This window comes from Dreissena polymorpha, chromosome 5 (assembly GCF_020536995.1).
Source record: "Dreissena polymorpha isolate Duluth1 chromosome 5, UMN_Dpol_1.0, whole genome shotgun sequence".
NCBI lineage: Eukaryota > Metazoa > Mollusca > Bivalvia > Myida > Dreissenidae > Dreissena > Dreissena polymorpha.
This window is the reverse complement of record NC_068359.1, coordinates 32,412,397-32,430,057: the sequence shown is the minus strand read 5'-3', so window position 1 is coordinate 32,430,057 and position 17,661 is coordinate 32,412,397. Positions and strand designations below refer to the sequence as shown.

The 17,661-nt window shown below is 35.8% G+C and overlaps 1 protein-coding gene across 2 annotated transcripts in view; it reads right to left on the bottom strand.

The window, feature by feature from the left end:
* LOC127881774 (inosine-5'-monophosphate dehydrogenase 1-like) overlaps nt 1–17,661 on the bottom strand; it is a 73,183-nt gene that overhangs the window by 18,225 nt on the left and 37,297 nt on the right. The window contains exons 14-16 of one of the 2 annotated variants that reach the window (XM_052429914.1): nt 12,742–12,885; nt 11,655–11,738; nt 7,517–7,543 (exon numbers count right to left, since the gene is read on the bottom strand). In XM_052429914.1, coding sequence (XP_052285874.1) covers nt 7,528–7,543; nt 11,655–11,738; nt 12,742–12,885 — 244 coding nt within the window. In that variant the 3' untranslated portion in view covers nt 7,517–7,527. The remainder of the gene's footprint in view (nt 1–7,516; nt 7,544–11,654; nt 11,739–12,741; nt 12,886–17,661) is intronic. The other variant, XM_052429913.1, reaches the window with a different exon arrangement.

Genomic DNA, 17,661 nt, shown 5'->3' with positions numbered 1-17,661 from the left:
TTACATGAAGATTGGGCATGAAATGTGACTTCTACAGTGTTTACAAGGTTTTTCTTTTTTTTGGCATAGTGACCTAGTTTTTGACCCAGCATGACCCAGTTTCAAACTTGATCTAGATATCATTGGGACAAATCTTCTGACCAAGTTTCACGAAGATTGGACATGAAATGTGGCCTCGAGAGTGTTTACAAACCAAATGTGGACGACGGACGGACGGAAGACGGACAAAGACCGGTCACAAAAGCTAACCTGAGCAATCAGGTGAGCTAAAAATGCCCCGCCCCTTGGCAGCCATGTTTTTACAGCAAACGTAACCATTTTCGAACTCATCCAAGGTATCATTGAGACCAATGTTCTGACCAAATTTCATGAAGATCGGACAATAAATGTGGCCTCTGGAGTGTTCACAAGGCAAATGTTGACGGCAGACGATGCACGACGCACGACAGACAAAAGGGGATCACAAAAGCTAAAAAATATATGATGTAACAAGACAAGTCACAATATTGTTCACATATACAAAAATCAACCATGACAGTTGCTAAAACAATCAGCAAACAGGCAAAAGGATGAAGATTTCCCAGTTTATGGCCCCAAAGTCTAGATGTATATGAATCTCTGTGTACACAAATAAGGTAGGCACATACCATATGAGTCTTTCCTACGCCTATTGGGTGCTTTGATATCTGAGGAAAATAATTGATCCTCATCATGCAGAAAATAGTCTTATGCCATATGCGGCCATAGTAGCTCAAGACTAGCCTGCACATCTGTGCATGTGAAGACCCATTTTCGCAAAAGGGGGCTCATAATATATGGCATTTAGCTAAACACTCCATGGCATTGTGTTTCCTAATATATATATACCGTTAATATACATAAAGTTAAGTTCCATAAACAACAATAAGAGGGTCCTTGGCCCTAAGGTGCTAACCTGGAACCCTAACGAACTAAACCATTCTGACAAGGTAAGAGATCAAAATAATGAAAGTACTTGATGAAACATACATATTTAAAATCTAAACACATGAAATAGGCTGAGATATCGTTATCGTAATTATATTCTTACCAAAGGTTCATGAAGATAAGACAAAGAAAGTGACTTCTAGAGTATAAACATGTTCTTTTTAACCTAGTGACCAATTTTCTTTAGCTTGCATGACACAGTTTTTAATGCAGCCAAGATTTGATTGGGGCAAATGTTCTGACCAAGTTTCATGAAGATTGGCCAATCAATGTGGCCAATAGTGAGTTAACAAGGTTTCGGCTATAGCTATATAAGTAGAATGCTCCCTCCTGGTGACCAAGTTTTTCAAGAAACTGGAACTGTTTTTGAAATTTAGCCGCAATTTTATTAGAACAAATGATCTGAATAAGTTTCGGGAAGATTGGAATACAATTAGGACTTATAGTGTTAACAAGGTTTTGCTATAGCTAAAAAAGGAACAAGAGCACCGCAAAACGGGTGTCACTCTCGGCTGCGGGTGCAGTTTTGAATAAATGAAAGCTTAACAGAATTATTATTATTTTATTTATTTTTAAGTCACAGTGACCATGACCTTTGACCTAGTGACCCAAAATTGGGTATGGCATGTAGAACTCATCAAGGTGCAGCTACATATGAAGTTTCAAAGTTGTAGGTTGAAGCAGTTTGATTTTAGAGCCAATGTTCAAAACCTTGACAAAATGATAAGGTTTTAGCACGACGCGGACGGCGGACACGACGAGCTGGCTATGACAATACCTCGGGTTATCTCCGAAAACAGCCGAGCTAAAAATGCCCAAACCCATGGCAGCCATGTTTTTCAACGGACTGCAACCATTTTGGAAACTCAGTTGAGATATCATTGGCACAAATGTGCTACCCAAGCTTCATGAAGATAGGACAATAAATGTGGCCTCTAGATTGTAAACAAGGGAAATGTTGACAATGGACGACGCACAACGGACAAAGGGCAATCACAACAGCTCATCATAAGCACAACATGAGCTAAACAAGAGGGCCTGAAAGGCCCAAAGTCACTCACCTGAGATTCAAAGGAACTGACCTGTTATGTGCAGCCCAAGATGTCATTAGAACAAATAGTTCTTACCAACTTTCATGACTAGTGAACACCCTGCATGGCAGCCACTTTTTTCAACAGACCAGAACCATTTTCATACACATCCAAGATATCATTTAAAAAAATATACTGACAAAGTTTCATGAAGATTCATAAGTCCATATAAGGAAAAATGCCCCACCCACTGGTGGCCATGTTTTTCAAGCAACTGCAACCATTTTCGAACTTGTCCAAGATATCATTGTGACAAATCTTCTGACAAAGTTTCATGATGGTCGTACAATAAATATGGCTTCTAGAGTGTTAACAAGGTTTTACTATAGCCATATAAGGAAAAATGACACGCCCCCTTGTTTTTCCACCAACTGGAACCATTTTCGAACTCATTGGCACAAATCGTCTGACCAAGTTTCATGATGATTGGACAATAAATGTGGCCTCTATAGTGTTAATAAGGTTTTACTAAAGCAATATAAAGCCATATTAGGAAAAATGCCCCGCCCCCTGGCGGCAATGTTTTTCAACCAACTGGCATCATTTTTTAACTCGTCCAAGATATTATTGGGATGAATCTTCTGACAAAGTTTCATGAAGATCGGACAATAAATGTGGCCTCTAGAGTGTTAACAAGATATTACTATAGCCATATAAAGCCATATAAGGAAAAATGCCCAGCCCCTTGGCAGCCATGTTTTTCAAGCAAACGTAACCATTTTCGAACTCATCCAAGATATCATTGAGACCAATCTTCTGACCAAATTTCATGAAAATTGGAAAATAAAAGTGGCCTCTAGAGTGTTAACAAGGTTTTACGAAAGCCGTATAAAGCCATATACGGAAAAATGCCCCGCCCCCTTGTGTACATGTTTTTTAAGCAACCGAAACTATTTTCGAAAACATCCAAGATATCATTGGGACAAATCTTCGGACCAAGTTTCATGAAGATCGGAAAATAAATGTGGCCTCTATAGAGTGTTAACAAGGTTCTACTATAGCCATATAAGGAAAAATGCCCTGCCCCCTGGCGGCCATGTCTTTCAACCAACCAGCATCATTTTTGAACTCTTCCAAGATATTATTGGGATGAATATTCTGACCAAGTTTCATAAAGATAGGACAATAAATGTGGCCTCTAGAGTGTTAACAAGATTTTACTATAGCCATATATAGCCATATAAGAAAAATAGCCCCGCCCCTTGACAGCCATGTTTTGCAAGCAAAAGTAACCATTTTCGAAATCATCCAAGATATCATTGAGACCAATCTTCTGACCAAATTTCATGAAGATTGGACAATAAATGTGGCCTCTAGTGTTAAGAAGATTTTTCTATAGCCATATATAGCCATATAAGGATAATTGCCCCGCCCCTTGGCAGCCATGTTTTTCAAGCAAATGAAACCATTTTCGAACTCATCCAAGATATCATTGAGACCAATCTTCTGACCAAATTTCATGAAGATTGGACAATAAATGTGGCCTCTAGAGTGTAAACAAGGTTTTAACAAGGGAGTTAACTATTAGAAAGTATGCATGTATAGGTTATCTTTCTTTAACAGAGTGTTCACATGTTTTCACTATATACATACATGTATAGAGAAAACTGCCCAATCCCCTGGCGGCCATGTTTTTCCACCTATCATGACCATTTTCGAACTCGTCTGAGATATCTATAAAATTGATGTTTATAAAAAAAATTATGATGATAATAGTCAAAAAATGTGACTTCTAGAGTGTTCACAAGCTTTTTTACTATGTAAATATCAGGAAAATGACCCCCCCCCTCCTGACGGCCATGCTTTTTTACCGATCTGAACTGTTTTCAAACTCAACTGTCCTATCTAAAAAACACATGTTCTGACCAAATTTCATGAAGATTGGACTAAAAATGTGACTTCTAGAGTGTTCACATGTTTTCACTATATACATATAGAGAAAACTGCCCCGCCCCCTGGCCGCCATGTTTTTTCACCGATCTGGACCATTTCGAACTCATCCAAGATATCAATGAAACCAATGTTTTGACCATGTTTCATGATGATTGGGCAAAAATTGTGACTTCTATAGAGTGTTCACAAGGTTTCTCTATAACCATATAAGGAATACTTCCCCGCCCCCTGGCGGCCATGTTTTTCAACGGACCGGAACCATTTTTCAACTCAGCCAACATATCATTTAGACAGACATTTTGACAAAGTAACATGAAGATTGGGCATCAAATGTGACTTCTACAGTGTTCACAAGGTTTCTCTTTTTTTTTACCTAGTGACCTTGTTTTTGACCCAGCATGACCCAGTTTCGAACTTGATCGAGGTATCATTGGGATAAATATTCTGAACAAGTTTCATTAAGATCAGACAATAAATGTGGCCTCTGGAGTGTTCACAAGGCAAATGTTGACGACGCATGACTCACAACGGACCACGGACGATCACAAAAGCTCACCATGAGCACATTGTGCTCAGGTGAGCTCAAACCACAATTTTGATCACATAATTATGTTTACAAAATCTAAGGTCTCTTAGGAACTCCAACAATCATATCTAATTAACCAACATTGCATGAACCAAATATGATTCACTCCACATACATTACAAAGCAAGCAGCTCTAAATCTGTAAATGGGACTGATGTTGATATTGAGCATGAAGTTAAGAGAAACTATCTCTCATTTGTAAGCCATGAACTCAAATTATTTGTACTCAGCGATTGTTATCATAGCAAACAAACTAAATGTATAAACGGTATGTCTGGTCAGCTGTTATCAGCAACAAGCAAAAACACACAAGTCTACTAACTATCCACTATGAATTACATAATATACTTGTTCATGTCTGTAATAAAATGGCCATTAAAGACAAGTCTTGTATAAATTCACAAAATGTAACAATAATAAAAACTATTTTGTGTATTTATTTATTTATATTGCTTTATTTGTCCATTCATGTAACTCTATAAAAAAATCTTTGTCAGTGTTAACATGGGATTTGTATAGGTAAAAACAAGTTATTTTGGACAATGATCAGTTGTTTTTTTCTCTGCCTCCCAATGACAAATCTTTGTCCTCACTTACTGGGATTAGAGCGTCATTTTTTGGGGATATTTCTGGCTGTTTCTGCCAACCATAACTTTTTTTTTGCAATTTTCTACAAACAACGAGTTCTTTTCGGACAAAAAGTCAGTTAAGCTCCTAAGATGACAAAACATAAAAGAAAAAGAAATGTCACCTTATATGATGATATTATAATATACTATCGCCAGCCATTTTCCTTTCCCGTTATTTTCCATATAATTATATCGGTATAAAGTATGTTGTATTAGCACTGGAATGTGACAGTTAAAGTTAAAAGTATTTGACTCTTTCCAGGTTATTAAGTGCATACCAATCCTATGAACTAAAGTTTAAAGATCTTTCTCAATTTCATGACTATGAAAATGAACATACTCTTCTAGCAAAGCAGATTTCAAGCAAGCAAGCATACTAAGGAAAATAAGGCAAAGAGCCATTATTGTGCCAAAACTTGTCCGAGCCAGTACACATCCTTGCTTTACGCTAAACTTCACATTCAGGTCAGTCATACAAATGTGATTGTTTCAGCAAAACCTATCCAGAAAATGAAGAGAAGTTGAAAACAAAATGGTTGGAATATATATTCTAAAGAAGAAAAATAGCAAAAAAAGGGCAATTATTCTGCCAAAACTTGTCACAGCCACCTAATTCTTTTGTTAACAATCATCTATACATGAATCATTCAGTTGTGAAAGATTGTGAGAGGTCCACTCAGTACCCAGCAGTTTACAAAGATAAGCTTCAAGGGACTAAATATTAGGAAAAGATCACCGAAGGTACAGGGTTCTCCTAAAAAGGGGCTAAATGAATGGCCATACATGTCTGTTCACATTTTGTGATACTTTGCTATATCCAAGAAATTTCAAACATTTAAATTGTAATTGAAGTGCTTAAGCACAGTCTTTTCATCTGCCATTAAATATTTGAAGAAAGATACATAATTTCAAAAGATTCTTACAATTTTTGTGCTGACCAGTCCAGAAGGCAGCAAAGGTAAGAAAAAGCAGCAGGAAACAGCAGCATGCTATTTTTCCCTAGATCTTTCCCTATATAATTATATTCAGTAATGGAAAAGCAGACTATGGTTCATTATTCGTCAAAAACTTGTCACAGCCATGATTCCTTTATTTACAATCATCTTTACATTAAATTTCAATGAAAACCACTCAGTAGTTTTAGTAGTTTAAAAAACAAGCTTTTGTAAATATGGACGTAGGTACGGATGTAGGCGTGGGCGAGTGGAAGGCTCAATGCAGCAAACTCTGTGGCTACAGTAAAATGTGCCAAAAAATGGAAAAGAGTCTTGATGCTTTCATAACCCTTAACCAGTTATACATGAATACTTATTTTGACACATTGTAGTTCTTCAGAAAGTTACATTTAATTAAAGACCATTCTTACTAAATTCAAACTTTAAAGGCTTCATTTCCAACCTTTATATACTAATGAGCAGAAAACAGCATAAAACCTGAACAGATTGCAACATACTCTCAGGCTGTTTTGGTTTTGCGCAATTTGTACTTAGCCATTTGTAATTTGCTTCTGAGTGGGACAGGGTTAATTTTAATGCATCAATACAGCTTAGATGTAAATGTAGGACTCAAAAACATCAGCATTTCTCAACCTACCTACCAACAAAGTTCAAGCATGACTGTTCAAGTTTATGGAAACTTTAATAAGCAAACATCTCAACAGTACTGCTAATGCCTTAGATCAAATTCAATTTGAGTACAACATTTATTAATGACAGAACAAGAATCAATACAAACAGTCATAGGATGACTTATGCTCCCTATAAACGCTTGATAGAAGTTATGAGCTTTTTTCGAAACCTAAACCCATATTTCCAAACCTAAACGCGGACCCTACGTTCAAGGTCAAGGTCAGAGGGGTCAAAATTTGTGTGCGTATGGAAAGGCCTTGTCAATATGCATGCCAAATATGAAATTGCTATCTGAAGCGACATAGAAGTTATGAGCATTTTTCAAAACTTAAACGCAAAGTGTTATGGACAGACGGATAGTCTGATCACTATATGCCCTTCTTCGGGGGCATAAAAATGTACTATTAGTTCTTAGTAATGATTGCATAATAGCTCGTAACCTTCACTTCACAATAATTTCTTTTGTTTAAGCAATGTGTGTTAGATCTCAGCACAAATATACAGTGTTTTTGTGTGCACTAACTCACACAAGAGCTTGAGTGTGATAAAACAGTACATATAAATGCTTCAAATCTGCTAAAGCAAAAAAGGAAAGGGAGCAAGATATTCGTCGAGATCAATGAAGGGCTGAGCTGTTATTTTTAGAAACTCTCAAGCAGGTGATAAAATACACACGGCTTCATGGCAGAAACCCCTCCTTCTGAACACAATTTGTTTACTCACCAATCAATCTATTAGAGACGTAACACTCTACGGAGAAAAACATACAAATTCCAATTAACCCTTTACCACTTAGATACATATTTAACCCTTTACCACTTAGATACGTATTTAACCCATTTGTAGTCCCTTAGAAAGTTATATTTAATTAAATTTTTTTTTTCTAGATTCAAGCTTTTAAGGCTTCAATTCCACCCTTAGATACTGATGAGCAGCAGACAGCATAAAACCTGAACAGACTGCCAGTTACTCGCAGGCTTTTCTGGTCTTATGCTGTTTGCACATAGCAATTTTCACTTTGTTTCTAAGTGGGAAACGGTGAAAGCATAATGAACAAATAATATACCCAAACATTTTATGTTCTTGCATTAAAAGTAATCCAGTCCAAATAAAACAAGGGACAAAATTGTCACAAAACCAGGTTTTCATTATGAAAAAAAATCTGATAAAGGGAGAAAACTCAAACTGAACTTTTGAAATGAACAAACAAAATTAACCCCCTTTGTAAGTTTGTTTTAAAAAAAAATCTATTTTTAGTCGTGGCGACCTTGACATTGGAGATATTGACGTGATTCTTTCGTGCGACACACCGTCCCATGATGGTGAACAAATGTGCCAAATGATTTTAAAATCTCACAATGAATGACATAGTTATGGCCAGGACAAGCTCATTTATGGCCATTTTTGACCTTTGAACTCAAAGTGTGACCTTGACCTTGGAGATATCGACGTAATTATTTCGCGCGACACACCGTCCAATGATGGTGAACAAATGTGCCAAATGATTTTAAAATCTGACAATGAACGACATAGTTATGGCCCGGACAAGCTTGTTCCGCCCGCCCGCCAGCCCGCCAGCCAGCCCGCCAGCCAGCCAGCCAGCCCGCCCGCATTCGCCAATCTAATAACCAGTTTTTTCCTTCAGAAAACCTGGTTAAAAATTATTACCGACTATCTAAAACAAATTCTGGACTACAGAGAAATTGAGCATTAGTTTTAATTTTGAGGCAATACCCGAAACTGATTAACAGAAATGAAAATCCAATTAAAAATTGGTTGAAATCCTTACAGGCAAGTGAATATTGGTAAGAATATATAACTGAATATTGATTTTAATTTTACAGCCAAACCCTTAAAGGATAGACATGAAACCGTTAGATATGAAAAATTGCATGATACAGCCAGAGCTCCAGATAAGAGGCCTATCTGCATATTTACGCATTGAAAAAATAAAATAATAACATTAAAAATCGATCCAGTATGTAACAAAACGCAATACAAATCTTGGTACATATTTTAAATCGATTAAAGTGCGTAACCGGTTTAACTTATAATCCAGTTGAGTTTTTAGTGAAAGTTGAACTTTTAATCAAACGTAAGTCAATCAAAATAAGCTTTTTATAAAAATGGCGGCCCATCATGTTTGTGGATAAAAAATAGACATTTTAAGCGACCAGCAGCTCCTGTGGGAATATCTTTTAAAGAAGTCTGTTCATTCTGTTTGCATTTAATAATATAAATAACAAATAATAATATTTTTAGATTTTACACGCCATTTACTTTGTCAGTTTTCTATGGAAATGGAAAATACCCCTAAATATTCCTAAATACCTGTTATGGCAGAAACAAAGGAGTAAAATATGCTCTAACAATAATATCAGTGGGTGAAATACCCTTTTGACTAAGTCCTTATCTTGAGCTCTGGATACAGCAAAGTAACTAAGCTTAGTATGCTAATCTATAAATTATACAGACAATACATGACAGAAAGATCAGCAGCGAAGAAGCAACTAGTCAGAATACAGAAGTACCATTATAAAAAATTGTGTCATCCAATGTCAGCTATTTATGGATAAATCTTCTTTAATGTTTTCCATCAACATACGCTATAAGGCACATGCAAATCTAGGCAAAAAAGACAGGGCAATAATAGACCATTGAAGAGCTTTCTAACAGCATATTATCAGTTTAACATCACCACTGCTTTACTTCTTAGCAATTCAAAATTTAAACAAGAGCACCGCCTTGCGGGTGCAGACCGCTCATCTATTTTCTTTTTAAAGGTGAAGGGACTCTCATTTTCAATCACAAAGGAGGGAGGGGTGGAGTGAAGAGGGGTGTATAGTGTGGGGTTGTGGACATTTATTACATTATCTTCCAAAAAAGCGAAAAAAAAAAAAAAAAAAAAAATCGGGGGCGGGGGGGGGGGGGGGGGGGGGGGGGGGGGGGGGGGGGGGGGGTGGGGGGAGGGGGGGGGGGGGAGGGCGATGGGGGGGGGATTTTTTGGGTGCGATGGTTGGACGGTATTTCAAACATAACCGTTTAAAAGAAAAAATTGGGGGGGTGGGGTGGGGTATAGTGTGAGGGTGTGGTGGTAATTTGTGAGATGATCTTAAAAAAAAAAAAAAAAAAAAAAAAAAAAAAAAAATTAGGGGGGGGGGGGGGTGGGGGTTTAGTGTGAGGGTGTGGTGGTCATTTGTGAGATTGAGATGATCTTAAAAAAAAAAAAAAAAAAAAATAGGGGGGGGGGAGGTGGCGGGGAGGGGGGGAGGGGGGGGAGGGCACGGGGGACGGTTTGGGTGGAGTCTATTGTGGTATGTCAGGTAAGAGTAGTTTCGTCAAAGTATCAATCAAATCTAATCATAAATAAAGAAGTTATGGCAATTTTAGCAAAATTTAATAATTTGACCTTGAGAGTCAAGGTCATTCAAAGGTCAAGGTAAAATTCAACTTGCCAGGTACAGTAACCTCATGATAGCATGAAAGTATTTGAAGTTTGAAAGCAATAGCCTTGATACTTAAGAAGTAAAGTGGATCGAAACACAAAATTTAACCATATATAAAAAGTTACTAAGTCAAAAAAGGGCCATAATTCCGTAACAATGACAACCAGAGTTATGCAACTTGTCCTTTTACTGAACCCTCATGATAGTTTTTGAGTGTTCCAAGTATGAAGCAATATCTATGATACTTTAGGGGTAAAGTGGACCAAAACATAAATCTTAACCAAATTTTTAATTTTCTTAGTATAAAGGGCCCATAATTCCGTCCAAATGCCAGTCAGAGTTACATAACTTTGCCTGCACGGTCCCCTTATGATAGTTAATAAGTGTTGCAAGTATGAAAGCAATAGCTTTGATACTGTATGAATAAAGTGGACCTAAACACAAAACTTAATCAAATTTTCAATTTTCTAAGTATAAAAAGGGCACATAATTCTGTCAAAATGCCAGTCAGAGTTACATTACTTTGCCTGCACAGTCCCCTTATGATAGTTAGTAAGTTTTGCAAGTATGAAAGCAATAGCTTTGATGCTTAAGGAATAAAATGGACCTAAACACAAAACTTAACCAAAATTTTCAATTTTCTAAGTATAAAAAGGGCACATAATTCTGTCAAAATGCATGCCAGAGTTATCTAACTTTGCCTGCCCAGTCCCCTCATGATAGTAAGTAAGTGTAACAAGTTTGAATGCAATAGCATTGATACTCACTGAGAAAAGTGGACCTAAACGCAAAACTTAACCAAAATTTTCAATTTTCTAAGTATAAAAAGGGCACATAATTCTGTCAAAATGCACGCCAGAGTTATCTAACTTTGCCTGCCCAGTCCCCTCATGATAGTAAGTAAGTGTACCAAGTTTGAATGCAATAGCATTGATACTTTCTGAGAAAAGTGGACCTAAACGCAAAACTTAACCGGACGCCGACGCCAACGCCAACGCCGACGCCAAGGTGATGACAATAGCTCATAATTTTTTTTCAAAAAATAGATGAGCTAAAAAAGTTAAACAAAACTATACAATACTTACTAGTTAAGACTAAAAATAATTTCAGTTTTAATACGAATTCTAACATTGTTTCATTACTTTTGTAGGTAAAATTCTGATCAATCTCTCAATTCCCCAACTTATTAAAAAGTGCAGTAGACAGTTTCATTCAGATATAATTTTCAAAGAAGCACTTATGACAAACACCCTTATTTCAGTATTTCAAACTTATTCCTTGGAATATTTAACGTTTTACATGAAGTTGAAAGAAATATACTGATAAAAATAGTATTTTTTAAACAGCAAAATTAAGCAATACCATAAACCTGATTTTCAATAATTGAAAGTACAGAATTCATAAAGGTTACTTACGAGTGAAGGTTATGAACTCCTCCTTCAATCTGTGCTGACGTTGTTCTGCGCTCAAACTTCAGCTCTCCAGAGTACATCATGGACCTGGAAACACAGAGCAAGATCACTGAAACATGGGGCACGATTTTGAACATGGAGCAAGATCATTGAAACATGGAGCAAAATGTTGAAACATGGAGAAAGATTATTAAAATATGGAGCAAGTTCATTGAAACATGGAGCAAGATAAGTTGAAACATGGAGCAAGCTCATTGAAACATGGAGAAAGATGTTGAAACATGGAGCAAGATCATTGAAACATGGAGCAATATATTTGAAAATTTGAGCAAAATCATTGAAACATTAGAACATTTTTAGAGTACTAAGAAAGTTGTTTTGTTACAAGTTATATTAAAACTTGAACATTTTTGTGTTGCTAATTTACATCTATAAATATGAAACACATATAATTATCTTATAAAGATACACATGACTGTTGAAAACAGGGCCTTGTAAAAAGCAGACCAACATTTACAAACCAATATAATCCTTGCTCTTGGATTACAAGGTTTTTTGCAAGAGTGTAAAGTGTCTTCTAAGATAAGCCTGAGCAGTATGCACAGGCCAATCAAGAACAACACCTCCCGCATATTTTAATTCTTCGTTTAAAGGACGTGTCTACTTGGCAAAAATCTAGTTTAGACTGAAAGACTTGCCCCTGATCAGCCAGTGTGGGTTGCACAGGCAAATCTGTGACAATACTCCGCACTTAAATTAAACCTCGTTTTCCCAGCCTCGTATACCTTGCCATCTTCAATATGTGAGCATACTAAGAACACATACCGCAATTCCCAGGTTATGGTTTCCAAATTATTATTTTTTTTTTTTTAAATAAATTACAACAATCAGTTAAATTCTGTATCCAGCTCTATAAGTTAAGCCTTAGAAGGTATAGTATTGAACATATTTTTTATTCTCAATATGTTGTTAGCAAAACAACACAAACTTCCTATTTTTGTCAAAACAACACTTTCTTTCCCAATCCAAAGGGCCCCAGCCCCATTCCCAAAATGTTGAAAATAAACACTAGTTCACAAAGAGCGCATACCGTAGATGTGAAAGACTCTTGGAGCCAATGTCTTGGCACCCGTGTTGCACCCCAGAAATCAGGTAGGGCACAAACTTGTGGATGGAGCCCTTGTCCTGTATGGACCCACTGACACCCTGGGCCACCTTTAGCTTGTCACTCTCACTGTGACAGAAAAACAAAAAGTAACATTAATGTTGAATGTCTGGCTTATCATTGTTTGTCACTCTCACTGTGACAGAAAAACAAAAAGTAACATTAATGTTGAATGTCTGGCTTATCATTGCTTGTTACTCGCACTGAGACAGGAAAACAACAAGTAGCATTAATGTACAATTTCTGGTTTATCACTCTCACTGTGACAGAAAACAAAAAGTAACATTAATGTACAATTTCTGGCTTATCATTCCTTGTCACTCTCACTGAGACTGGAAAACAACAAGTAACATTAATGTACAATTTCTGGTTTATCACTCTCACTGTGACAGAAAACAACAAGTAGCATTAATGTAACAATTTCTGGTTTATCACTCTCACTGTGACAGAAAGCAACAAGTAACATTAATGTACAATTTCTGGCTTATCATTGCTTGTCACTCTCACTGAGACAGGAAAACAACAAGTAACATTAATGTACAATTTCTGGTTTATCACTCTCACTGTGACAGAAAACAACAAGTAACATTAATGACAGAAAACAACAAGTAACATTAATGTACAATTTCTGGCTTATCATTAATTGTCACTCTAACAGTGACAAGAAAACAAAAAGTAACATTAATGTACAATATCTGGCTTATCATGGCTTGTCACTCTCACTGTGACAGGAAAACAACAAGTAACATTAATGTACAATTTCTGGCTTATCATTGTTTGTCACTCTCACTGTGACAGAAAACAACAAGTAGCATTAATGTACAATTATTGGCTTATACACTGTAAGTCCAATATAACGCGGGTGACGGGGTCCAAGCCACGCAACAGCGTTATAAACGGACAGCGTTATAAGTTTTGAGCTTATTCATTTAAGAGGGCTATAAAAACAGGTAAAGTATAGCCTATAATAGACCGTTCCATAATCGATAAATTGACCGCCGCCATATTGTCAGTCACGTGACTGTCCGCCATTACACTGCTGCTAACTTGTGCGAGTCTGCGATTCCAAAAGCCAAAGACGTAGAGAATACCCGCTTCACCGTTGTCGGATTAATAAATTACTTAATGAATTAATGTGAGGCGATTATCACATTTTTGTTGTTTAAATGATTGTTTGAAGTTGAGATTGATTGTTACAAATAAAATGTTTAAAATGCTTTCGTGTATTTGTTTTTGTTTATCTGTAATCAAGTGGTAATCATCGGCAAAAATTTGCTGGTTCAGTCGCTCATACTATGTCTTTTATTAGACTTGTTACTTTTAACGTTTCACAAACAATTCACGCATGTATAGTTGTGTTGATTTTAATAGCCGCAACATCAAGCAGATTATATTTTAATTTATACTTATAAAAGATTCTCGCGCAATTAATTACCGCTAATTGTTTGTAATTGATCTCATTTGGTAAAAATCTACATTCCAAAATCATTACATATTATATTAAGTATGATATTATTGATACGCCTTCCATTATTTTTCTTGTTCTAACTGATATCAGAGATAAAAAATTGTGGTTTGGATTAAAATGAATTTTTTTAGATGGAATTTTGTCACGTTAAAAAACGAGCTTTTTATCATGAGAAAGTGATATTGATCTTGACGACCTTTTATGTGATTATTCGGAAGATGAAGAGAATGCGATCTATGTGATATATCTATATTTTCATCTTTGAATCATTTAACAGCTATAAAGCTAAAAATACTAAAAATTGTATTTTATAGGTCTTTGAAGTAACGCAAAACATATGGATAACGACACCAAATGTTTAGTCAATTAATCCACACAAAAAAACTCCGATAAAAAAAAACACCTAAATAATATTTCAAAAATATATTATTAAGCGCCAAACGAATTTATTAATACATTTATTTGCAACTTTAAAAACGCGGCATAATAAGGCCGGGTTTCCATGCATCGTTTCCATGTATCCGCTTATTATTTTAGCCTTTCCGTGTAAAAAGCTCATTCCAAACGTGTTTGAAATATATACTGTGTCTTTTGAAAAGCGATTATAGTGTACAATATGCAGACGATATATATTCGCATATTACTATTCTATCTTACCTTAAACGCCATCAATTGACATGTCGTTGGCTATGCTTTTCCAGATGTTTGATGCAATGTCTTTGTCTTTGTTTTCTTTCATACGTTGGTTGTATATTTCAGGGTGATCCCTTACTAAATTTATTATTTTTTACTAATATATATGCTTGAAAGTCGACCTTTCGTGTTGACTGAGTACGCGTCCGTGAAAAATCACTCGCAGAGCGATTTTTCACGGACGCAATACGCGGACGAAAAATGCGGACGCGGAACGCGGATACATGGAATAGCTCCAACAGATTTCAACCAGTTCGTTTTTTCGCGGACACGGACACACGGACACGGAACGCGGATACATGGAAACCCGGCCTCAGCATCAAATTAAAGATTATCTGAAGACTGAAAGGCCGACAATTTGACACAATAAAGAGCTCTATGCATAAGCCGTAATATTTTTTTTTGCAGAAAAGCTTCAATAAATTACAATAGTAATACATCTAATTATAAAAATATAATTATCAATGGCATGAGGACGCTAGTGTGATAAAAAAATGAGTGTTAGAAAGTGTAAGGAGTGCTTTGGAAATAAACATACTACAAAGCCATATTAAAAGCAAAGGACATGACAGTATTTACATGTAATTTTAATTTGATAGGTTTTGTACAAAGAATGACGCTATTGAGGAATATTAACATACAACTGAAAAAACACAACTTCATATGATGCAAATTGAACTGTGTACTCATGTATATTGAAAACTCGTTACTAGTGAGTATGAGTGACACATATCTAACATTTTAACACACATATATTTATATACATATACATTTTTTTAAATATTGTTTACCTCTGTTTGGTGTCAAATGTTATTGATTGTTTTATGATATCGTTCGTGCATTGCCGTAACATCAAATCTTCATACGGAATGACGTAGTTTTAATAAACCGATACCCGCTAAATACGTTAAATGTTTTATTGTTTTATTTTTTTTTAATACTTTATTTTTCATAAATGGCTTCATTAACGGGCTAGTACCTTTACGGTGTACAATTTCTGATATTCTATATTGGACATAACTTTTAATTTGTAAAATATGTAACATATCTTATTTACGCAACTGTTAAGTATGTCGGAGGTAAATTATCTTACCAAATGACTGCTTAATACTACCAGAAAGATGAGACATGGTGGCATCATCAATTGTGTTTAATGACCAGATTGTCATCTGCCACCCAGTGTGGTTTATGACACCATGTGGTTAGTTAAGTCTGGACAATATCTGATCAAAACGAGATAATCGGATTATGCAGAACAAAGGGGCAATTAAACACTGGAATGCAAAGGCATACACGATTTAAAGATTGATGAAATAATCAAATGAAAAATATTGCATTTAATTTAATTAAATGCTTTTTTTAATGTGTCAATTTGTTAGTTTTCCAAGACAACCAAGACCATGTAATGACGGCCTTAGAATTTAGAAAGAAATTCATCCGTTGAAAAATCGGTGCTCTCTTATATATGTTACCGATTGTAAAGCAGCAGTGTAATGGCGGACGCGGAGAGAATTCAGGGGAGATAATTATGTAATGACTAAATTATGGAACGGTCTATATAGGTCCTGTGTATTGTCATGCTGTGTTGTCATCTGCAAATACATGCATATAAACCGAATCGAACGATAACAGTATACATACCGCTTTTCTAATGTGCACATTTATCCGATAATCCAATATAATTACAACATCACTTACGAAAAAATAATGTTAAACATTTATGACAAGAAATATGTTTACGAATTTCGTAAACAAATTCATATGCCTACGCCATTTTTCAGAAAAATTAGTACAGTGCATTATGGGACACAGCTTTCATTGGACTAGCGAATTTAAATTTAGATTGAATGCAATACGATACATGTACAAAGAAATATTTTATTGCGTCATAAACATGCTTTCCGTGGACTTTCTGATAACGGGCACAAATTTAAGTGCATCTCTGTTTACCATTACACTGCGTTAGCATGTAAATAAAACGCAGGATATTTAAAAAAAAATTCGTAAACGAACTGAAACATTAAACACACACAGATATTTTTATTTATCAAGCATGTGTAGCATATAATAAACGATAACACACTTACACAGGCATAGTTTATACAATGAAATACAATACACGATAAATACAAAACATAAACAGGTAATCGTTTTAAATAACTTTAATTTGATAATTATTCCGCTTGCAATTGCCTTATTGAAATTAGCGCACTGAACCGCTCTGTTAGGGAATACATGTAATTAACACGGACTCGCGAGTTTTCACACCTTTATTGACATTACACAACACCAATTAGCTGTCGAGTGTCGTTTAACCTCTATTCGATTAAAATCAGTTAACGGACGGATAAAGCAATCAAGCTGTGATCGCCGGCTTCTTTGAATTTTCTGAAAATACATGAAGTTGCATAACAAGGATTTGAATCAGAAATGGAAGGTTGGAGAAAAAACGGGATCCAAGGACCCCCCGCGTTATATTGGACACAGCGTTATAACGGACCGCACTATATTGGAGTTACAGTGTAATTGCTTGTAACTCACACTGTGACAGGAAGCAACAAGTAACATTAATTTACAAGTTCTGCCTTATCATTGATACATTTTATAGACAAATAATCTACTTAGATTTACACCTAGTCACTTTTACGGTTCAATGTAAACAACACATAACACTAATATACAAG